General features: G+C 37.6%; 1 protein-coding gene across 1 annotated transcript in view; it reads right to left on the bottom strand.

Moving 5' to 3' along the window:
- Positions 1-21,527, bottom strand: part of ROBO2 (roundabout guidance receptor 2) — a 438,169-nt gene that overhangs the window by 82,946 nt on the left and 333,696 nt on the right. Inside the window, exons 8-13 of the mRNA XM_058829219.1 lie at positions 19,191-19,315; positions 14,828-14,999; positions 8,680-8,885; positions 4,479-4,560; positions 3,660-3,825; positions 1,846-2,012 (exon numbers count right to left, since the gene is read on the bottom strand). Of these exons, the coding sequence (XP_058685202.1) occupies positions 1,846-2,012; positions 3,660-3,825; positions 4,479-4,560; positions 8,680-8,885; positions 14,828-14,999; positions 19,191-19,315 (918 nt within the window). The remainder of the gene's footprint in view (positions 1-1,845; positions 2,013-3,659; positions 3,826-4,478; positions 4,561-8,679; positions 8,886-14,827; positions 15,000-19,190; positions 19,316-21,527) is intronic.

Raw genomic sequence — 21,527 nt, 5'->3', positions numbered from 1 at the left:
TGGTGAAAATTTACATGAAATCTTATTATTTGTATTTGCTGTACTGAATACTAGGACATTAAATGTTCAGCTATTAAAGCTACCACAGACACCTGTTGCAAATTATTATTATATAGCACTGCTATAGCTGCTTTGTTATTTCTCCATGGCCACTGTGAATAGGCTTTCCACTGTGTGTCAGCTTCTTCTGTGAGCCTGAATTGAATTCAGGCATAATTAGAAATCACATCAAAACATTATGTTAATTTTCAATTGATTTTATGATTTAATTCTATTAAACTGCAGGCTTGCAAAGAAGCTATAAATCCTGTACATGTCTCAGTGTGCTTGACTGCTAAACAGCTTCTGGAAATGGAAGCTGCAACACATGCTGTAGCTAATTAAAGGACATGTTTTTACTGAAATCAAATTGCTTGTCAGTATGTCAGATAAAAAGTCTATACTTGACACTCAAATGCCAAACATAGTTGTTTTTTTTTTTAGCTAGGTGATAAGTTATGCAGACTAAAAGGCTGTTTAAAGGAAATCATGAGTCACCCTATAATAATGGGAAAATAAGAAAGAAGGAAACTTGTGATACTCCATGGATAGTCAGGCCATGAAATCCCTGCACAACTCACTCCTCCAGGTTTTGAGAAGGCAGCTCTGTTTTTCCTCTTCCAGCCATAATTACTATTTTGAGGGTATAACTATTCAGACAGATTTCTTCAGGACTAGGCTGGGATGAGGGAAGCTGGATAGCTGTGTGATAAAGAAATACCACCCTACTCTTGTTTATCTCTTTCCATCCAACATAGGACCCAAACAACTTAAAACACACGTGCTGGAGACTGATTTGGGATGTGCTCTCCATGGGCACCTTCAGATCTTCAGAGACAGAAGTCTCTGAATAACAATAAACAGAGACAGAGGATTTAATTATAAATTAACTGTGACAGGAGCTATTACTTTGGATTTGAAAAATTGTGATTCCAAAGAATTATGAACTTCTGTATTATGACATGTTTAACATAGAACTACACTCTTGAATAAAGTACTCAAGCAATGTCCGGTCAAAACCAAAAAAAAATCCAAAATCCTGATGTGAAGGGAAATCTGTAACAGTTATATTCAGTTAGAACTTGATGCAAAATGAACAGACTTCAGTAGCTGATTCAGTAGAGAAGGAGGATCACAGCTACCAATCCTATCACCACCTTACAAATGAGGGATATCACTTCAGCCTTCTCTCCTGGTTTATGCAATAGATTAATACAAAGAAATCAGAAATGAAGTTATATAAATAGAATACCCATACCTTTCTCAGAAAAACTTCTATATATTCTTAGCATGCAGATGCTAAGAATTTATAATTAATTTAATTTTCTTAATTTTCTGCCTAAATGTTGGCTCAGATTAATCGACACGCGCTGTGCATTTCTTTTGATTAAAACTAATTCTAAACACAGTGTCTTGCCTGTTATAAACACTTGTTATCACAGTATATCCCTGCAAATGGAGAGGAAGAAAGGACATAGAGAGGAAAGATACTGAGGAGAGGAGGGTGTTCAGAGTGCTTGGGTAACTCCCATTGCTTTCAATAGAAACTAGGGGCAAATCGAGTCTAAGTGAACTGCAAACCAAAAGGTCTACACTGTACAAAGGATTAAGGACTTAACCTTTCTCTCCTAAGCTCCAGACTGATGCAGCAAACCTGGACTACTTTCAACCTCATTGGTTAAGCTCAAATCATGATTCCTTCAGTGAACGTGCTAAAGCCAAGCGGCCGGACTGACCTATCGGTCAACCCACAGTTCCTTCTTTCAGTTTTAGCTCAAGCACAGCAGCCTGGAAACTGCCCCTTACCTTGGGTTCGGACAGGGTCTGACATGGGGCTGGGGTCACTCAGGCCCTGGGAGTTGATGGCTCTGACCATGAACAGGTAGATGGTGTTGGGGCGCAGGCCTCTCACAGTGTACAGGGTGCTCTTCACGTGGTTGGCCACCGTCTGCCAGCTGTTGCTCACAGACTGACTGCAACCAGAACAGAGTGGAAAATTATAAACTAATACAAGAGATAAATAAAGGTGTGAAAGGACCTATTTCGTAACCCTGGATCAACTCTAAGGGCAGCAAAAAGTATTAAAAGCAGGATGAAATTAAAAATATTTGTTTCCGTTAGTTCATCGAGACAGGCTAAAAATCATAATGCAGCTGTCAAAAGTATTTCTCTTTGCAATAAAAGTAAAACTTTTTGCTATTTCTCTAAAATACCTGCAAGAGGAAAGTGGAGAAAGCTGTAAAGTAAATTTGAATGATAAACAGGCTACTCTTGAACAAAAGCCTTAGAAAGGAAAGTTCTCTTGAAAGAATAATTTTCTATACTTCTAAGTAAACTATGTCAATACATTGTCATTGGAAGAAAAGCATTCTCCTTGAACTAAATTCACACTCAAAGTTTAAAAAATAAATTTTGAAAACATGCTTTGAAATGGAGGAAAGTATATGAATATTTTTTCTGTCACTACATTTTCAATTCAACATTATTATAATTAGATTGCAATCCACCATATGAAAAGATTTCAAATGTGATTGTTAAAACAGCTTTTAATGAAAATGGCTTTTTAAAAAGTTATTGATGGGATGCCATTAAGGCTTAGCTAGGTTGAGACATCAGAAAAGTTTAAAGAGAACATTTTATTTTACTATGCTTTGTTGTACAGCATTCATAAAAAAAAAATCTTTAAATATATCAAAAGCAAAAAGTAAATGGAAAGCCACAATGTTTATGCTGTTTGAATCACTTCATTCACACAATGCATACAGAGTAAGTTCCAGAACAAAACCAACAAACTGCAAATACTGTACTGTTCTTTACATACGTAACATTTGAACTAAAATTTGCATGCATATGATTATGAAAAATTCTTGCATGCATTATAACTTAGAGATGAACTTATAGTATTTGTAATTTTTTTTAATATCTGGATCAAGGAACACATTTAAGAAGGTGCAGACTTTTAGGCTGAAATGTAGAGATACACATCAGAGCACGGCACATGCTCAAACAAACTTGCTGAATTGGAGCCCAGGAGTTCTTTTGTACCACACAGAAGTGCTGCTGTGTGGAGGGGGGCACCTGGATTCTTTGCAGCCTCAGGCTGCAGGATAGAATCCTAAATCATCAATACTAGTCTTTTCAGTTAGAAGTTTTCACCTACCTAAAACATTAAAAATTAGAAATTTTAAGCACTTTGACTCCTTAATTGATACTTCTTTAACAAGAGCAAGAATTAAAGTTTGCACAGAGGTTTCAGGATTACCAATTTATTTCCAAATGATCTGTACTATGATAGCCAAGAACCTGCAGCATTCCCACAGTAGGCTCTCACTGATCATCAGTGTTAAGGGAAAAGTGACAAATAATTACCTCATTGTTCTGTTATATTCCTGTTGACCTGAAGAAATAGTTAGATGTCCTCCAATTAATCACTTAGAAAAAAGTGATAAATTACAAAGAATCAATGTAAAGAATATGAATCAATGCCTTCTATGGAGATGAGTCATTTAATGAGCTTCTAATAATACGTGTAGAATCCAAAAGAACACCACAAAACCCTGGTACCAGGGTTTAAGCAAAATTAGAGAGAAAGGAGCTTAAAAGTGGTATAATTCACATACCTAAAAGCCTCAATGATATATGCACTAGCTGGTAGGCTTCCAGGGGTCCCTGGCTGCCAGGACAGGGTGACACTGTTCTTAGTAACATCAGTGACCTGAGGTTTGGATGGGGGCCCAGGGAGGTCATTTATATCATAATTTTTACTGACTGTTGCTCCACCGGATTCTGTGAAGGGTAAATACAAAACGATTACTTTTTATCCTTTGTTATATAATTTGATCAAAGCAGAAGATTAAATTGAAAAACATGGCAAACATCTGCAAAATCAGCACAACGGATGTTCTTAATCTATAAAGAAGTCAACAACTGCATTACTACCATGTGTTTTTGGATGAAGAGCTATGATTCTTTAAGTACATAATGAAAGAAAAAAAAGGCAAAACTCAAAAGGGTGTATATAAATATATTAAAGAAAGAATAACAAAAAAGCCCAGCTTGCTGAAATGTACATAAAATACTAAAAATTCCATTGCTGAGAAAATTCCTGTATCCAAATTGACTGAAGTACTCACAGAGAGCACCTTGGACTTCTCTTGCCTAGAGTCAATTACTGGACATTAATTAACATTTTATTAATACTCCTGTTAGAAGAATTAAAGCATACTGCACTCACTGGACACACACATGAAAATTGTTGCGATGTCAATGGGCATTATAAGACGATAGCAATTAAATTCTAGCTGTGTGAAGGAACACAGCCTTCTCACTCAAAAGTTTTCCCTGTCAAGCCCAGAAGTTGTAGAACAGATGATTTGACTCAGAGTGCTGTCCTATGGGTTACACCTTCCTCATGTGCCCACATCCTTGGCATTGCTTACCTGTCACCTCCAGCACAGCACTCCAGGATGTCTCCCCACTGGAACTCGTAGCAACGCAAGTGTAAGTCCCTGTATCAGACAGCTGCACATAAAAAGGGCATAAGGGTAGCTTTAATAACCTTTTAGAATCAGCTGAGTTTACTCTTATTTTCTTTTTCTAAATATTCCTTGCTAAGAAGGACTTAGCCTACATTTTGTACCAGACTACAAGGCACCAAACATTTTCAATCAATCATTTAATGGTGGCTTCCCTTTAGAGAACTATAATAAGATTATTTGCTTATAATATACTAATTCTAATTTTCATATTGTTAATGGAACCAGTACTGTAAATGCTCCGGAATGGATGCTTTTGACAGCGTCCATGTTTGCATTGGTTAAAACAAATGCAGGTGAAATCAGGTAACAAGATAACAATAATTAATCTCTTAGAGGGTAAAATCACAGCATTCATTATCCCAAGAGGACTCAGAGGTCCCGTTTCCAGTGCCAGGAAGGATGTTACATCACCTTAGACTCTTATGAAGTAATGAAGTCATTTCTATATACCCCACATACAAATGCTGCTGAAACTTAACAGTGATTCTCTCTATACAGACAGTCCTCCAAGCAATTTTCAAACAGAAGCATTAAATTAGATCCTACACCATGCTTATCTCCCTTCCATTTCACGTGGGATTTTATTTTAGGCTTGCAAGGCCCTTTGGTAGCAAAAAAAATGCATTTGTATAAAATTATTGTGATTCCCTTGTCAGTTCAAATATTTTAAATTTATTTGGGGAAACTGCTTTGAATTAGATTGCCAATATCAATCTCATCTCTGTATAAACTGTCAAATGAGCAAATTTGCCAAGGGTTTTCCTATTTCCTACTTAAATTTAAAATAAAGATTTCTGAGTCAGGAAGAAGTGAAGACTACAGGAATGGATGGAAAACGGTAACTTTACAAAGCACAAAACAGAACTCTCCTTCCACAGTTGTTGTGTGCATAAAGCATGGTAATCTGGAGGTGGAAGCAGAAAAGGAAAAGTGCTGACTCTAGAGATTAAGAAGAATTTTATTCACCATCACATGACCAGATGGAAAGAGAACAGCATCCAAGAAGCTTTATTGGACTTTAAGGAACTGTAATGGGTTTTCTGTTAAATGCAGATTGGCACTGCAGCATATGTCCTTATATGTCACTCTTCAAGAAGAATGTCAAGGCAAAAAAGCAAGATGTTCCTTAGATTACTTGTAGATATGTACTTTAATCGATTTTGAGCTTTGTCATGTACGAATTGTGTTGCTATTTTCCTTCAGATACACTGAGACTGCAGTGTACCATTCTTAGGGGAGGAAGCAACTCATTAATGCCAACTCAATTTTCTGAATGAGCATAACTTGCATTTCAGGAGATGGTTATTTGTGTGAAAAACAAGCAATAATGAAAACCCCTCTGACAATGGCTCAAAGACTCAAAATACAGCAGTGCTGCTACGGAAATGAGAGACTCTTGAAAGAAGAGATTTTCCAGAGGAGAGAGCCTTATAGCATTCTGAAGCAGTGTTTTATTTTGCTTCCTTTGAGATTTTATTAAATATATAATTCTTCATTATGTGATAATGGGGAATATTTCTCAAGGCTATGGTTCTCAACTTCATTTGTGTACTACTGTGACAGATGGTGCACGGCATACTCAATGAGGTACGTGGTGTACACAACAGAGTAACTTGCAGAAGGCAAATAACATACAAAGCAAGCTGGAAGTACACTGCTTCTTGCAAGCTATGGCAAATTATCTAACTTTCAGGTCATGGACAGATTAGATACAGATTTAGTGTGTTGATAATTCAATTATTTATACTTTTTTTTGTGCTATGGAAAAGAAATACCAAAAAACAGGGGAGGTGAATAGAAAAATCTTCACTATTCAATAAAAAAAGGTTTTGCTCCTTAGTTAATGCAGGTGTCTAATCCTGGTGTGGCACATTTATACAGCAGAAGGGAGTTTTCCATCAGTGTTGACCTGTCTGAAGGAGTATTGAATGAGTGACATATGTGAGATTTTAGTTGTCTTCCTCAGGGCAACCGAGAGATTGGCTTAACAGAAAAATCTCTATGTTCATGTTACGGCTGTGGCCCATGTGACTGTTGAAGGCTCATGAATCATTTGATTGTGCTGTACCAGAAATAGCAGAAAAGGATCAGAGAATGATTTGTGTTGGAAGGGATCTTAAGGATCCTCTCATTCCAACCCCCCTGCCATGGTTGCTCAGAGTTCCTAAACTTTTTGCACCCAAACCAGGTTTCTCAAAGTCTCATCCAAATTGGCCTTGAACCGGGATGGGGAATCCACAAATTCTCTGGGAAACCTGTTCCAGTGCCTCACCACATTCACAGGGAAGATTTCTTCCTGATATTGAATCTAAATCTACTCTCAGTCAGAAGGCTTAGGACATGTGAGTGGCAGGTATTAATTTATTTTGAACTTGGGGATGTAAACATACTTGGACATTTTTCTGGCCTTTTTTTTTCTTTAGAAGTCATGCTAGTTAGTCCTTGTTTAGGCAGACCTGAGAGAAAAGTTCAACATTCCTCATTTTAATTTCCCGTGTTTAATTCATAAAATTTGCAAGGTACAGGAGAAAAACTGTGTTTATGGTTCTGTATAGTTTTTTTCTTAAATCTGAGTCAAACAAACAGTGCACATTACTGCTATGGAGGCGTTCCTAAAAAATACCTTTCTGAGACTTTAAATTGGTTACTAGTAAATGAGCCACTTAAGGATCAATAAAAGCCTCATGTCTTTCAGAGCCACACTCACTACTAATACTGTTTTCTTCTCCTCCTGCAAGTAATTTTATTTTCCTTTCGTTTACAGACACAGCTTCTAACAGGGAGATTAATGCGCTGGCACGATTCAGAACCAATTTCATTGTTTGCATAGCAGCATGCAGACAGGTATCCCAAGAGCTTCTGCCTCGTGGACACTCCACAGAAGCCCATCATCAGTGCCTGAAAGTTTGTTTGAAATCACTAAGCTTCCACCTTTAATTGCTGCTTTCTAACACTACTGGGGAATCTTGACTATTCAAGCGCACTCTTTAATCCAGCTCTACAGGAAAAATGCATTAACCTTCATGGCCTAAACCTGCCTTCAGCCCAGGGAGGAACGACAAATTGTTTACTCAAGGCAAGCTAGCATAAATTTTTTAATAAATTCTATTTTGTTCCAAGGAAGTTCACAATTCATCTACAATCACGGATGAGATGGTATCAGAAAATAAAACTGCTCTTTGTTTCTTGTCATTAGTACTATGTTTACTGACATCTTTTTGGACGGCAAAATTAAGTGCAGACATTTCTGCTGACTAAATTAAATGGTTTCTGAAATGATCTTCAAGTTCTTGACAAATAAGTACATTTAACTTACTATTTTTCCATTTGCATACTTGTCCAAATGCACACAAATACACATTTATCTTTGAACAGGGAAAAATTAAAAGCCAAAAAAGAGATTAGTGATGCAATATTGATCAAAAACATAGGACATTATCCTATTTGAAGTATTATAGAATACTGTATTATCTTGTGAAAAAATGTAAATATTACATTAGGTATTTAATTCTTAATAGAAATCCCTCTGCTCTGACTGTATGTATGCTACAGTATTAGTTGTCTTTCCCCATTTGCAGCCTGGTGGAACATTTCCAGGAAGCATAACACTGGAATAAATCAGCCAGCTCAGGACCGACAAGTTGTTGATGGAGAAAGCGCATGGTCAAACCCTGATGAGCTCCAGATCACGTGCTAGCACAAGGACTTGGAAAATTACGGTCAGGTGTTGCCAAGGAACTGCTCTAAGTTTTGACAGAGAGGCCAATGGCTTCAGGGTAAGACCAACTGAAAAGATACGGAAGGTCTGTTCATTTATATTTCTATCTACCCCTAGCTCATGTGTCCTATTGCAACATACATAAGATTATAAACACCAGTTCTGCTTTTAGGGAATTCTCATAGAAATATCTGAAGTCAGTTTTGCTTTTCCTTCCTACACAATGTCAAAGAATGAATAATGCCTTGGTGAGAACTGCATAGCAAAAAAGACAAGTTAATTTTGAAGAGAACAGGAAGGCGGCAGAGCTGCCTGAGGCACCCACCAGGAGCTCCAAGCTGGCCACGCAGAACCCGCCACGCTCGTTGTGCTGCCATTACTCACCCGCAGAGCTTTGATCTGCAGCGTCCCCTGGTCCTGTATGGATGTCCGAGGGTCCCGGCCCAGGAAGGTGAACCCTTCCTTCAGCCAGCTGATGACAGGGAGGGGGTCACCAGTGGCCTTGCACTTGAGCAGAGCTGTGCCATCCACTGCCAGGGTCTGGTTGACGGGGCCCTGGAGGATGATGGGCGGAGGCCGATCTGTCAAGACTAAAACAGTGGCACAGGTGTTGGCATCCACACCTTTAACCATCCTCTGCTGCTGCTGTAAGCCCTATTACGCCATGCAGGACAAGTTTTAAGAAGCTGCTTGAAGTCAGCCTCTAAGAGGCTAAAAGCATTATTTTTGGAGGAGCCACAGATAGAGGTTATCAATTAGCTGGCATATTTGAAAAGTGTTTCAAGTAAGCATTTTACCTCACCACTGAAAGATAACACGTAGACAGAAAAATATCTGTTAGCAAAGCTCATCAGGCTCATTTGGTTAACATAGGATGAAAACTAAGACCTTGATTCAGAGAAGAACTGAAGTGTGTCCCTCTTCCAGTTTGGGAAAGCACTTAAATCACACCTTAGATGTCACATATGTGTTTAACCCAATTTATGGTCTAAAAGAGAAAACCTGTTGACTTAAAAGTGAAACACTACAGCTAATGTAGCTTGGGTACCAACCACATCCCCCCTTCCTACTCTATTTGCAAGTTTTCACCAGCAAGAATATCTAATAATTACACAAAACATTTTCATAATCTGAGTGATCTAAATGACAGTGCCTCTCTTTCCAGCAGAGAAAAGCTCAAACTCAATCACATCATTTAACACCTTACTTATCAAATAATTTCATCACCTATTAAAGCCATGAACTCCTATTTTTTTCCCCTGATAATTTACATCTGCATGCTTGCAGTATTGAATAAAGGACCCTGCAACGAGTGAAGAGAGTGCATGGTTGCTCATGAGCCTCATTTCATGACCAGTAGGATACCTTGAAGATGAGATAAAATGCTCATGTTCATTTTTCTTGAAAGATTATTTTATCCCAAATAATTATGTTGTTGAACATTTTCTCTGAGCCATCTGTTAAGCTACAAAATATAACCTTTGTTTCTAAATAATGTCTGTATACAAACTGAATGTGAAATACTTGAATATACATAAGGCTAGGACTGCTGCAAAAAATAAGTATAAGAACTGAGAATTCGTTTTCTTTTTAATGTACTTTTGTGTATTTACCAGCCATACTGCTGCTGTTTTAAATTTTGAACAACTGAACAATTGTGTGACTGGTATTAAATATTGTAGCAGGGAGGATTAACTTCTAAACTGGTGCAAATTAGCCTGCCTCTGGTGATGCCATTTGAGTTTGAATTATTTATCCTATCTGAGAATCCGTTTATTTTAGTCCATACACAACACCTGACTCAATGAAGTAAAAACAAATTATTTTGAAGCAATATGTCTTCTGTTGTATTTGAGCTGCTTGAGATGCAAACTTCTGGAACCTTCAAAAGATCCAAAGTGCTTTCATCATGCTACTTCATAAATAAAACATATCAGGGATATGTTATTGGCACATTTTATGCCTAAAATAATTGTTTTTGAAATTTTAATGTTGCAAAAATACTACCTACCTTCTTTTGTTAACAAGATTCACAAAGATCAGAATCATTACTATTGTCAGAATCACACCTTGGAGTGTGAGCTCATCACATTCATTGAAATTGAAACTGAAAATAGAAAGCCAATACATATTTTGAACTGAAAATATAAAACCAATGCAGATTATTTCCTAACACCAGAATGTGAAAGCTGTTTTGGAAATTCTGAAATATCACCCACTGAACTTAAGAGATGGGACAGGAAACACTATATAACAAGAAAAATGTAATGCATTTTTACCTTGATACAAAATGTTTGATCTCATTAAGGTTCCTTATGACTACATAATTCAGCCATTTGGTGAAATAAAAATTGATCTCAGATCACATGTACTATCAGGGCAGCTGCAACATGAGTATATTCAATTTAAAACTTAGCTGTGCAAGTTATCCTTTAGATTAAATGTAAAGCAGCAAATCCCGGTATCCTAAGCAGCTAAAAATTAAAGAAGAATACCTATTTAAGTTGCAAGCTATTCCGTTGCAGTTATTTGCTTCATCTAAATGTCTTTCATATGTGTAGCAATGTAGATATTTTCAAAACCTACTGCATTACAGATATTGTTCTTTGGCACGTAATTAGATTTTTTTTACAGCCCAAATGAGGAGCTCATAATCCTTTAAATAGCTCTGATCAATAGTGTAATTGAAAGCCTCCTGGCCAGAAGGAATCTTCATTTTCAAGGGTGTTATGGGTGAAAGACCACTACAGGTTTCCATGACACTAAGGCTAAAGGTTAAATGAACACTTAGAGTTTCCACTGATCTGTGAACGGCTGTATTGTCTTCACAACTATGACTTGTAAATCTTCTCTAAAACATGTGTGTGCTTGCATTCCTACTACTTAGGTCCTCATGAGTAAGGATCCAAAACTTGGTTACAGTTTAAAATTACTTATATATATATATATATATATAAGAAGTATTATGAAGAACACAGTGAAAAATAGCCACAAAATGGTGTGGAGATTGTTAGTTGTTTTTATAACATTTTAATTACTTTGTTTCTTTTCATTTTCATAGTTTTCTCCTAGCTGGAAACTTCTGTATCTTTTCCACAAAAACATTTTTGGCAAACATATTTGCATGGCAAAAACATATTTGCATGGCAAAACAGAAGTTGATTTCAAAATTAATTTTAAAAATGGTTTTGAAACTATCTGCCAATATTCATACATCTGCATATTCTGGTAACTGAAAAAATAACAGATTCCTTTCATGTTAAAATGCATCATAATTTTTGAATAGATTACAGGAAAACAACAAATTGTATTTGTTCATGAACAGTTTATTCACTAAAAATGCAGTTTGGATCAACTGAAACCATTTTTAAATTTGGGCGATGTGTGGTCAAATTACAATGGAAATTAAAATAAGAGAAAGACAAAATGAAATGTTTACTTTGGCACATCCAAAATCAAAATTTAAAAAAAAAAAAATTCCTGGTGAAATAATGGGTAGAATCAGACAAAAAAGCAAGGAAATTCACATGATGAGCAGGGTTCTCTCTGAAAGGTGGAAAAGCAGAGACCAATCCCTTATCTTTTTTTTTTTTTTCAGAAGAGCTTCACAGGAAGCTGTGAAGTTGTTCTGAGTTTTTCCTCCTTGAAACCGTCACTCTTGCTATAAAACATGTAATATACTTTGGCTGAGGGCTAAGAGTCTGGTGGTCAGATTTGTAGACAAGTAAACTGTGAAACATTTATTAATAAATTTTAATTATTATTGAGGAGAAATTAAGATCTTCTCCAAATCATTCTGTGCATGATCGACAAATACTAACACAATACTAATTGGAAACTATTCCTTTTATGTTGAGCATAGAAAGAGATGGAAGCACTTGGGTTTTTTGCATGATCTGTCATTTTAAGATTGTGAGCTGCATATTCATTTCTTGGGTTTGAAAGGATTGCTAAGATTCTTCAATTTTTAAAGTGATTTTGCTTTTCCAGATGTGCGTTAGACAGTGAATTACATGATAGCCTTTCAAGAAAATACAAGATTTGAATTTCAAATATGCTGAAGGCTCTTAGCACAGTCCATAATCAGCAAAATTATCACTCAACTCAGCACATTTCATCACAGCTAGTAATCTCTTCTCATGTGAACACTTGAGTTAAAAATATTTCCAGTAAAGACTTGTAAGTGCAAAAATGTAACAACTGAAACACTGCTATATATGGTATAATTAAGCACTTGTTTTTCTGCACATGACATGTTTTCATTCTGTATTGGAACTTCAATTGGATCTAAATTACTCTGGATCAAACAAAAATGTGTTCAAAATGAACAAGATGGCTCGCCACTGTTATTAAATCATTAACCAAACAGAAAAATTCTGGGCTAGGAAGTAAAACTGAAATCACCAGCCAAAAACTAGAACACTAATGCTTAAGCATATAGCTAGCATGCACAGTGTTTGTCTTTTATTATATCCTTAAAACTATTAAATTAGATTTCCCTACTGATAAAAGTCATTACCTCCCATAACTTCTGCTCAGCATCAACCAAAACAGATTATTTCGACATTTATGGTTAACTTCCTAACTAAAAGCAATTAAAAAAATATCTGTGATCTAATGGTAGATTTATTCACGTAATCTCAGCTCCACAATGTTGTTTTGGCACTTTTCTTCTGACCTCACCCGCCCTTTGACTCTGGGATGAAATGCTATTTCTATAAAGCAATCTTGCATTATTTCATAATGATCATGCTGACAGTGGGTTCTGGAAAGCATTTGAGGAAGGCAGGCCCTGCACTCCTTGAGCAGCAGAACCACCAGCTAATGCTCTCTCAATCTATGTGGAATGCACACTGCCTTTAATCAGAATTAACCGGAGATGAGCTTGCATTTCAGCAGGGACACTTCCCCTCAGCTTGCTAAACAAACTAATGAAAATTCTGAAGAGATCAATTAGGATTTATTTTTTTCCCTACACAAGAAATAGATAAAGGTGGACCAAAGCCCTTGGCTGTCAAAAGGAGGAATTTCTCATCACTAGCATCCTTGAACCTGATTTGATCCACTCAGTGCCTGTTGCTGTAAATCTGTGCAGCATCAGCAGGTGTGACCATTAAACAGCTCAATGTCCTCCCAGCCAATGTTTGTGCGTTCTATTTATTCCAATCACAGCCATGGCCCTGAATCAGGCAGCACTATGGACAGATATTAAAAAATATTGCCTTTCCATTCCTTTTAAATGACCTTTTAATCTACATTTAAATTTGAATTGAATGAAAATGCATCATTTTGTCATAGACCGTGAGAGAAAGGACTCAAAGAGATTGCAGAGCAAAGCCAAGTCTTTAATCTGCAGAAACTACAGAAAAGCAATGCGCTATAAGAGATGCAAGAATAAGGCAGAAACTATTTCCCCTTGTCATAAAAATATAGGCAGCTTTTGGAAAACAAAGAAAAGGCATCAAATTAATGCTCAAACCTCTATAACACGAGCCTGAACCTCTCTACCTGTCACTTGTGATGAATATGCTCTTGTGAAAAGGCAGATTATTCAAAATTAGACATCTTTTCAAACTTTCATGGTGCAGGCAGGTCTCTAAGGGAACAGTAAAAGTAGACCTCTGCATATAACAACAGTTTTAATGGCAAAAATTCATCAAAGTCTGTCAGGAGATATTTAATGTGTCAGTTAAGATAAGGAATAATGATGCTGGGGAATGCCACTGTCTCTTAGAGGGATTCTCTTGTTTTCTTCACTAACATTAAAGGATGCAAACTTCCTTCTATCCACAATAGGCTGAAGAGGGATATCAACAGGATTCCTGACATATGAAAAGGATTCATCTTTGTAGATGGGAAACCTCAAGGTAGGATGAATCTCTAACCCAAAAATTTGAAATGAAAAGCATCAAGACAAGCCATGTATTTCTTTTCCTGTCCTGAAAACTCTTCTCCACCTATGGATTTTCATGACTTTTTTCACACCTACCCCTACTGAGGCATTCCTAGAACACATAAAGCCCACTAAAGGGCTTCATGTTGTAGGCATTCTAAAAGCTACAGTACTCCACCACCTTCAGAAAAATGGTGTTGATTTAACTGAGCTAAGGACACATCCCCTACTTGTCTAAGATAGGACTGAAGACTGGTGGGAACGGAGATACATTTTTTTTGCACCCCAGTTCACTGCTTTAATCACAAACCTATTCATCCTCTGTATTTTTCTTTTTTTGCAGTCGTACCTTAGCTCTAGCAAACCAAGCAGCTTCATTTCTCACCAATTCTAAGCTGTTTTTCCTCTTTTTCCATTGTTAACAAACCTCCAGAAAGCAAGCAAGAGGCAAACTAGTCTTTGATGCCTTTTTTACTCCATAGACGAATACAGAGGTCTTTTCTCACTTTATTTCCTATAGAAAATTTTCCATTTACTTGTATGATTTATGTGATCTCATACGCCTTTATTTACACTGCTTTTAAAGTACTTTTGACAGGAAAAAAAAACCAAAAACAATAGGAATTTCTAACAGCTCACCATCAGTAACCTCCAGCTGAGCCTTTGCTAAAATGCTTCCAGCAACCGTCAGTGCTTGACAAATGTAGTAGCCTGCATCAGACCTCTGGATGTTGGTAATGGTGAGGTCCCCGGTTGGTGACACGGAATATCTGCTGTTGGGCTGTAGAGGCTGGTTGGGGAAGAGTAGGTTCTGCAAAGACAATTCATCTCACATCAATTCAAAACACAAAAGTACCACTTTTCCTTCAGCTACCGAGACAATGGTTTTCCCTTAAAAGTACTATAAATAATCAAGGAGAAACAGCAAGTGTGGTTCTGACTTTATGAACACATAGAGCTGCTTTCCCTGCCTTGGGCAACTCACAGTTTAAATTAGAAACAGCCTTTTGACAGCTCACAGTGCTGTGTTCTGACTGGGGTTTAGGCGAGGAGACATTTTCCAACAATCACACTTGAGTGATTTATATTTGTGACACATTCGTCTTCATTCTGAATGCAATTGTAATAATATACTCAGCTATCAAACCAGAAGGACATAGCACTACAGCAAACACTAGGAAAATAGCAGCAAGCATTGAATCCTGGAGACTTGAGGGAGCAGAGCACAAATGTTCAGAGGAAAGGAGAAAGTAAGAGCGTGGCACATAAGTAAAGCCTGGAAGGAGGACAGGAGCATGACATAAAGTAGGAGAAGCTTGCAGAGCATGAGAGTTTAAAGGAGAAGTAAAAGGAAATCAAAACTGTGATATACTAAAGGAGAAATTCAGCATAGAGCCTGAAGGGTGAAGAGAAAGGGTATTAATCTGATGTGGAAATCATCAGAGAGAAAAAAATTATTTCATGTAGGATAAGATATCAGTTAGCACAAAACAGGGAGATTAGTTTTTGCCTTTGGGCTGGATTGGAGAAAAGAGAGACGTCAATAATAATAACTGGAATGGCTCTAGTAGTCATTGCATATGATGAAGGACTGAATGAATCAATACTACAGACCAGAAAAGGTTTTAGTAGTGAGAGCTCTGTTTTCAAGGAAAAAGTTATACCTTGTGGCCCAGCTCTTGTGAATAAATAAGAACAGGAGAAGGAAGGCAATGTGAAGAGAAAGGTCAGTAGCATTGCACAATAAGACAGGAAAGAGAACAGCTTAAACAATAATTAAACAACAGTAATTGCAGTAAAATAGGGTCTGGATTTTATGTCAACTCAACAAGACTCTATGAAAAATACAGTTGTTTGCATCAGGAATACCCCAAAACACCGTTACCATGCCATGATAAGTTTTCAGTCATTACTGCAGCTCTGTTTAGCTCTGCTGTGCTTTCTAAGATGATTCTCTACTAACTTTTAAGCTCATCTGTATTGACTAAAAATGAAATCTAGAAGTGCAGAGTACGGTATTAAATGAATTTTCTGCAGATCTGTTTCTTCTGAAGCAGCCTTTGATGGTTTACAGAAACTATTTGGAACTGATAAGCAACAAACTGCTTAAGAAACAAGTAAGAATTTAAATAGGAAACAAATTCTGTTTTTAAGTGAAATTCATGCCTTTATCTCTATGGTTTTGGAAGCAAAAGGAAAGAGATATGCTTTAAATAATATCCCATGTTCCAAGTATCTTTTTAATTGTATTAACTTACTGGATTACTCATCACGCTAGGTTTTTCTTTCACTGCCTTTCAATAGCAATATTTAAGAAATTTATAATAGCAATTTTTTTCTCAAAAATCAATATTCACCCAATAAACATGCCAGATAATAGGAAAAAACATGTTAAAATTCTGAAACAATTTGAGGCCCTGTTTTCTGAACTGCCTTGAAACTTTCAGAATAACTTCTGCCTGGCACAAGATACCTACTGGATAAGGATATTATGAAAATTTCAGTAAATATGAGAAAGACGAGGAATTTGACATGGCTGACTTACTCATTATGTAAAGTGTAAAAAGAAGCTGAGTGTAAAAGACAGTGCAAGGATTAAGCTCCTAATTCTTAAGAGAAAAAAAGTCCAGAACCCTCTTTATATTACTTCACTAGAAAGGGCAATCAATCCTTGTTTTTGTCTTCAGTATAAGCTTCTCTATTCTGGAAAGGTATCGTGTCCCAGTGAATATTCCACACATCAGGAGGAGTTCACCAGTCTCATAACTCCTCCCTTCAAAGACCAGATAACTATGAACTATAACTTGTCCTAAATTACAGTACAACCCCCTTTTAAATGCTTTTCAGCATTTCACTGGTTTTAATTTGCTGTCGGGTTGCTCATCTGGGCACAATGGTGGCATGCTGGGCTGCAAACAGAGGAACCAGACCAATCCCTGATATAGTTCCACTGAATTTATCTGAAGGAAGAATTTAATCCACAGAGGCTGAAGGTTACACACGCCCTGCCCTCGCATGTCATCGGCGAGCGGCTGTTGGGCTCCGGGGAAAAGGCTACTAAGCACAAAGGACCAGCTGTTTATACACAAGCTGGCACAAAAAATTACTCAGGAGGGAACAGCTCCCCTCCCTTCCAGCTGGTTGTGCTCTAAAATGCAGCTTCGAGAAGTGGATTCAGAACCAAAAATGCCCTACAATTACTGGGGTGGGATAACATGACTATATAACATTGCTTTGAACACTGAAAGTGGCGCTGCAAACAGTTCCCCTAAAAGCAGAAACAGCATTGTAGAGACAAGCAACAATTTATAGCTGGGAGGCAAAGGTGAAAAGTCCTGTAATTTGGCAAAATTCCACTCTCCATTGCTATGATGATATACACTGTGTGGAAACTAACACACTCTGTGGCATCTCACTGCAAAATCTGGCAAGTTATACATTGAGATGGCAATCCCAACCTGTGCTACTTCACTGATGATCAATTACGATAACATGAGAATGTTGTAAACCACATTGAGCCATGTTTCAAGGTTTGATTATAAACCATGCAAGTATCAATTTTTATGTTGTATTTATTTGCCAAAAAAGACTATTCTAACCCTTAGGGATCTGGTTCTCAATATGGTAATTAATTTTCCAGGTTTGCAATTAAGCAGCTTCAACATAGTACAATCAGTAGGTAATAACATTCAATTAAAGACACAAGATGCATTTTCACCTTAAAATGTTTTTACCCTTGAAGTGATACCAATGGAAGAGGATAAAATAGAGTATTAACACTTTTCAATTACGCTAAATGACTTTAATCCTGAAAATGATGTCCTACTTTAATTAGAAGCTCTTCTCTTTATTACAGCATGATGGATGTCCACTTTATTAGATTCAAGTGTGACACTATAAGCTCACTTTACATAAACATTACCATGTTATTAAAATGCTCTACAAGGAAGGGGTTTGAAATGTTTGCTAGCACATCAGTACTTCCTACTTTAATTTCGATATGCTATTCTACCTTCCCCTTGGAAAAACTGTCACCTTAGTGAGACTCACAACACTGTGTTTTTCCAGGATGTGATCCTTGGAGGCCACATCTAAATTTCTCTAAATATTACAATGAAGGTTAATGCACACTGAAGGGTAAGCTTGCACTCAGACAATAAAATAATCACACCCATAAAGTAATTGTGTTGTGTCTTTGTAAGCCACCAAGACAGCAGAGTACAAAATGCTGTCAGCCTGGTCCTGTCATTCTGGACCAGTTTTCTGATCTCCTGAGAAGGTGAAGCAGAAGCAGGTGGGGCAGAGCAGGAGATCTGTGGTTCAGCTCCTATTTCATGTTTTACCTGAGCTGGTACACACAAAGCCTCCAGTAAAGAAATGTTGTGGCCTCACATACAAATACTAATCTATAGAATTTACTATGAGCTGATGGCAGCATCAATTGCTGCCTCACAGATTTTGCCTTCAAAGATGATCAGATAAATATTTCCAAAAGCAGATCTGGAAATTTCTTGAGACAATTTTACTGAAGCAAGCATCTGTGTGCTCAAAACCTGTATTTGTATGCTCTATGAGAAAATGCCAATGCAAATCAGCTTGCTGGATACATTCTGCTTGATCATGTCTAGACAGGTTGTGAACTGTAATTACTGGCTCTGATTAGTTCAAAATTGAGTCATACCTTTTTTTATCTACTGTGCCTGTCTCACCCACCTGTTTGTTAGGGGCTTCAGAACACAAAGCCTTTAACATACATACTGTTCCTTTCTACTCATCTAGACAGTGCCTAGCACAGTTTTCAACAACTTAAATGGCCTTTGTGTTCTTCAAAATATTAAAAAAGGGACACAAATTTCAGTAGGGAATAGTGATAGTTTAAAAAGACAAATTTCTATGAAAGACGAAAAGAACTGTGAAAGATAATGTAAATAATTTTCTTCGAAATTTAACAATATAACTGTTTAGAAAGACTTTAAAGACTTACAGAGTGCTTGCAACTTACCTGACTTCCTTCCTTTTGCCAGAAAACAGCTGGCTGGGGATTTCCTTTAGTTTCACAAGGAAAAGTCACAGTTCGACCCTGGGCTACAATCTGGTCTCGTGGTCTCACCACAAACTGTGGGGGAGCTAAAAGGTAAGAAAAAACATGGTATAAGTTTAGGATATTTTGCAAGGGAGAGAAAGGGAATATTGAAGGAAAAAGACAACATTATGGAGATTTGTTTTATGTCAGGAGGACGTGACACCAGAAACATTCATTAGTATAGACAGAATTAATATATAAACAGAAACAACAACAGCGACAAAGAGAGCAGCAATATATGTATGGGACATCCCCATTATTAAAAAAAAAATAAAATTAAAAAAGGAAAGAAACATTACAGCCATTCATGCTAGAGTCAATTCTGATGACATTAAATGCTAAAGAGCAGAAGTCAGGTGTTTATATTGCTGACTCTGGATGAATTCTACCTTTGTTCTGGAAAGGTATCAGCACCCTCAGATCCTCTCACACTTCACAGAGCTTGCTGGAGCTATTGTGTATTGCAAGGTATGAATTAGGATAAACAGACTGCCTTTCTCAATCTGCCCCTCTGGACTTTTAAAAAGGATTGAGAAAGGAGAGAAAGGTCTGGATGACAGCAAAAGAACCCAAGTTCAAGAGCTCCTGCACTCCTCTTGGAAGAAGCTTAGTCAAGAACGGTGTGGGGAGGAGGACTTGCTGTAAAAAGAATCTTTGCTAAAAGAACACAAACTTGGTAAATCCAGCTTTCAGCTTGTATAGAGAGAAGCGAAAATTGAAGAGTTGATGGGGAGAGGTGAGTGGTGAGTAAGAAGGGAGTAGTATTTCAGGAGGTAAGGAAGACACAAGGAAAAGAAAAAAAGGGGACTGGAGTTAAAACAAGAAAGAAGAAGCAGGACTGGCTGTGTTTGCAAGTATCAGTGTTCAGTCAGAGGGGATCAGAAAGCACAGTCAGAAGTGAACAATTTCTAAGAGAGGGGCATAGCTTGAATTTTCTGGAGGGTAATGGTGGAGAATAGAGAAACAATGCCTAGGAATGCGAAGGTAGAAAAAAGGTGCTAATGAGTAGAAAGAGGGTGAGGAAGAAGTGTTAGAGGATTTGATATAAATAACTTGAAATCAGTAAATATGTTAAGCATGATGTAGAAGTAAAGTGAATGATTTTTCTATACGGGACATGAAAACTCTCCACTCTTGATTCATCACTGGAATTCAGTGAAAGGGGATTTGAACTCCTTTGTGTATTTTAAAAATGTAAACAGCATCTCAAAGGACTAGCTAACTTTTGGGGCAGGCTGAAGAAGGGAAAAAAGTAAAAAAAGAAACTCAAACCGCTCACCCCACCCTTGTTTTCTTCTATTCCACTATTGGTTTTGTGGGTGTGCAGGTAAACAGAATTTAAGTGTTTTAGAAAACCATATTTTCAGCATTATAATTACAAACTATTTAATTAGGCACGAAGAGCAATCAAGACCCAGCTTCCGATTACACCTGCTGACAGCACAGACACAAACCTGCTAACTGCATAGAAACGTGAGCAGACCTGATTCTCTTGAAACACACTTTGCACATATCTCATGAGGTATTTCCCAAGGCTTTACAGATCAGCAAGAGCCTCAAGAGCATCAATGAGTAGTGCTGGCACTCTTTAAATAAGAATTGTAAAGCACTTAAACACGAATCACAATCAGTTTAGAAGGTAGAGGGTATTTTCTTCTGCCTCAAGCTCCTTAAGAGACGTTTGGGCCTCTCTTGAGAGAAGTGTCCACCTCTTCCTCAACCTTAGGAGGTGTTAATCTTATGAACAGGCAGGACTAAGGGTGAGGTTCCCTCTTGCTGCCTGTTTACAGCCACATGAGGTTTTGAGGTTTCCATGAGGTGTTGCTAAACATGCTCTAGGAGCTGAACTCATGCTATAGCACTCCTCAAGTGCTGAGCTGCAGCCAGCCTCTTGAGTTTCCCTCACCTTGTTTCACCCAGCAGATCCACGTGCAACCCCCACAGGTGCCAGAAAACGGCAGTGTGCTAATCAGTGCGTGTGATTGTTCAGCCCTACAGGAAGGGGGAAAGACCTGTAAGCTGTGAAGCAGAAACCTCCCTTTCTATAGACACACTTTACACTAAGGGATCTCTGCTGCTCTGACCACCTGCTTAATAAAGGTCACTGAATTAGCCCAGTGTTTGCCGCTCAGCTATAGAAGTTCATTGCCCAGGGTATAAATATAGAATCAACAGTGACCTCGGGCTCAGCAGAGAGAAGAACTCCCTAATCTCTTCAGGTGCTATACCTGCTTTTGACAGGAGCTGTGCACACCT

Source organism: Poecile atricapillus, chromosome 1, assembly GCF_030490865.1.
Source record: "Poecile atricapillus isolate bPoeAtr1 chromosome 1, bPoeAtr1.hap1, whole genome shotgun sequence".
Classification (NCBI taxonomy): Eukaryota; Metazoa; Chordata; class Aves; order Passeriformes; family Paridae; genus Poecile; species Poecile atricapillus.
This window is presented reverse-complemented; position numbering and strand designations above follow the sequence as displayed.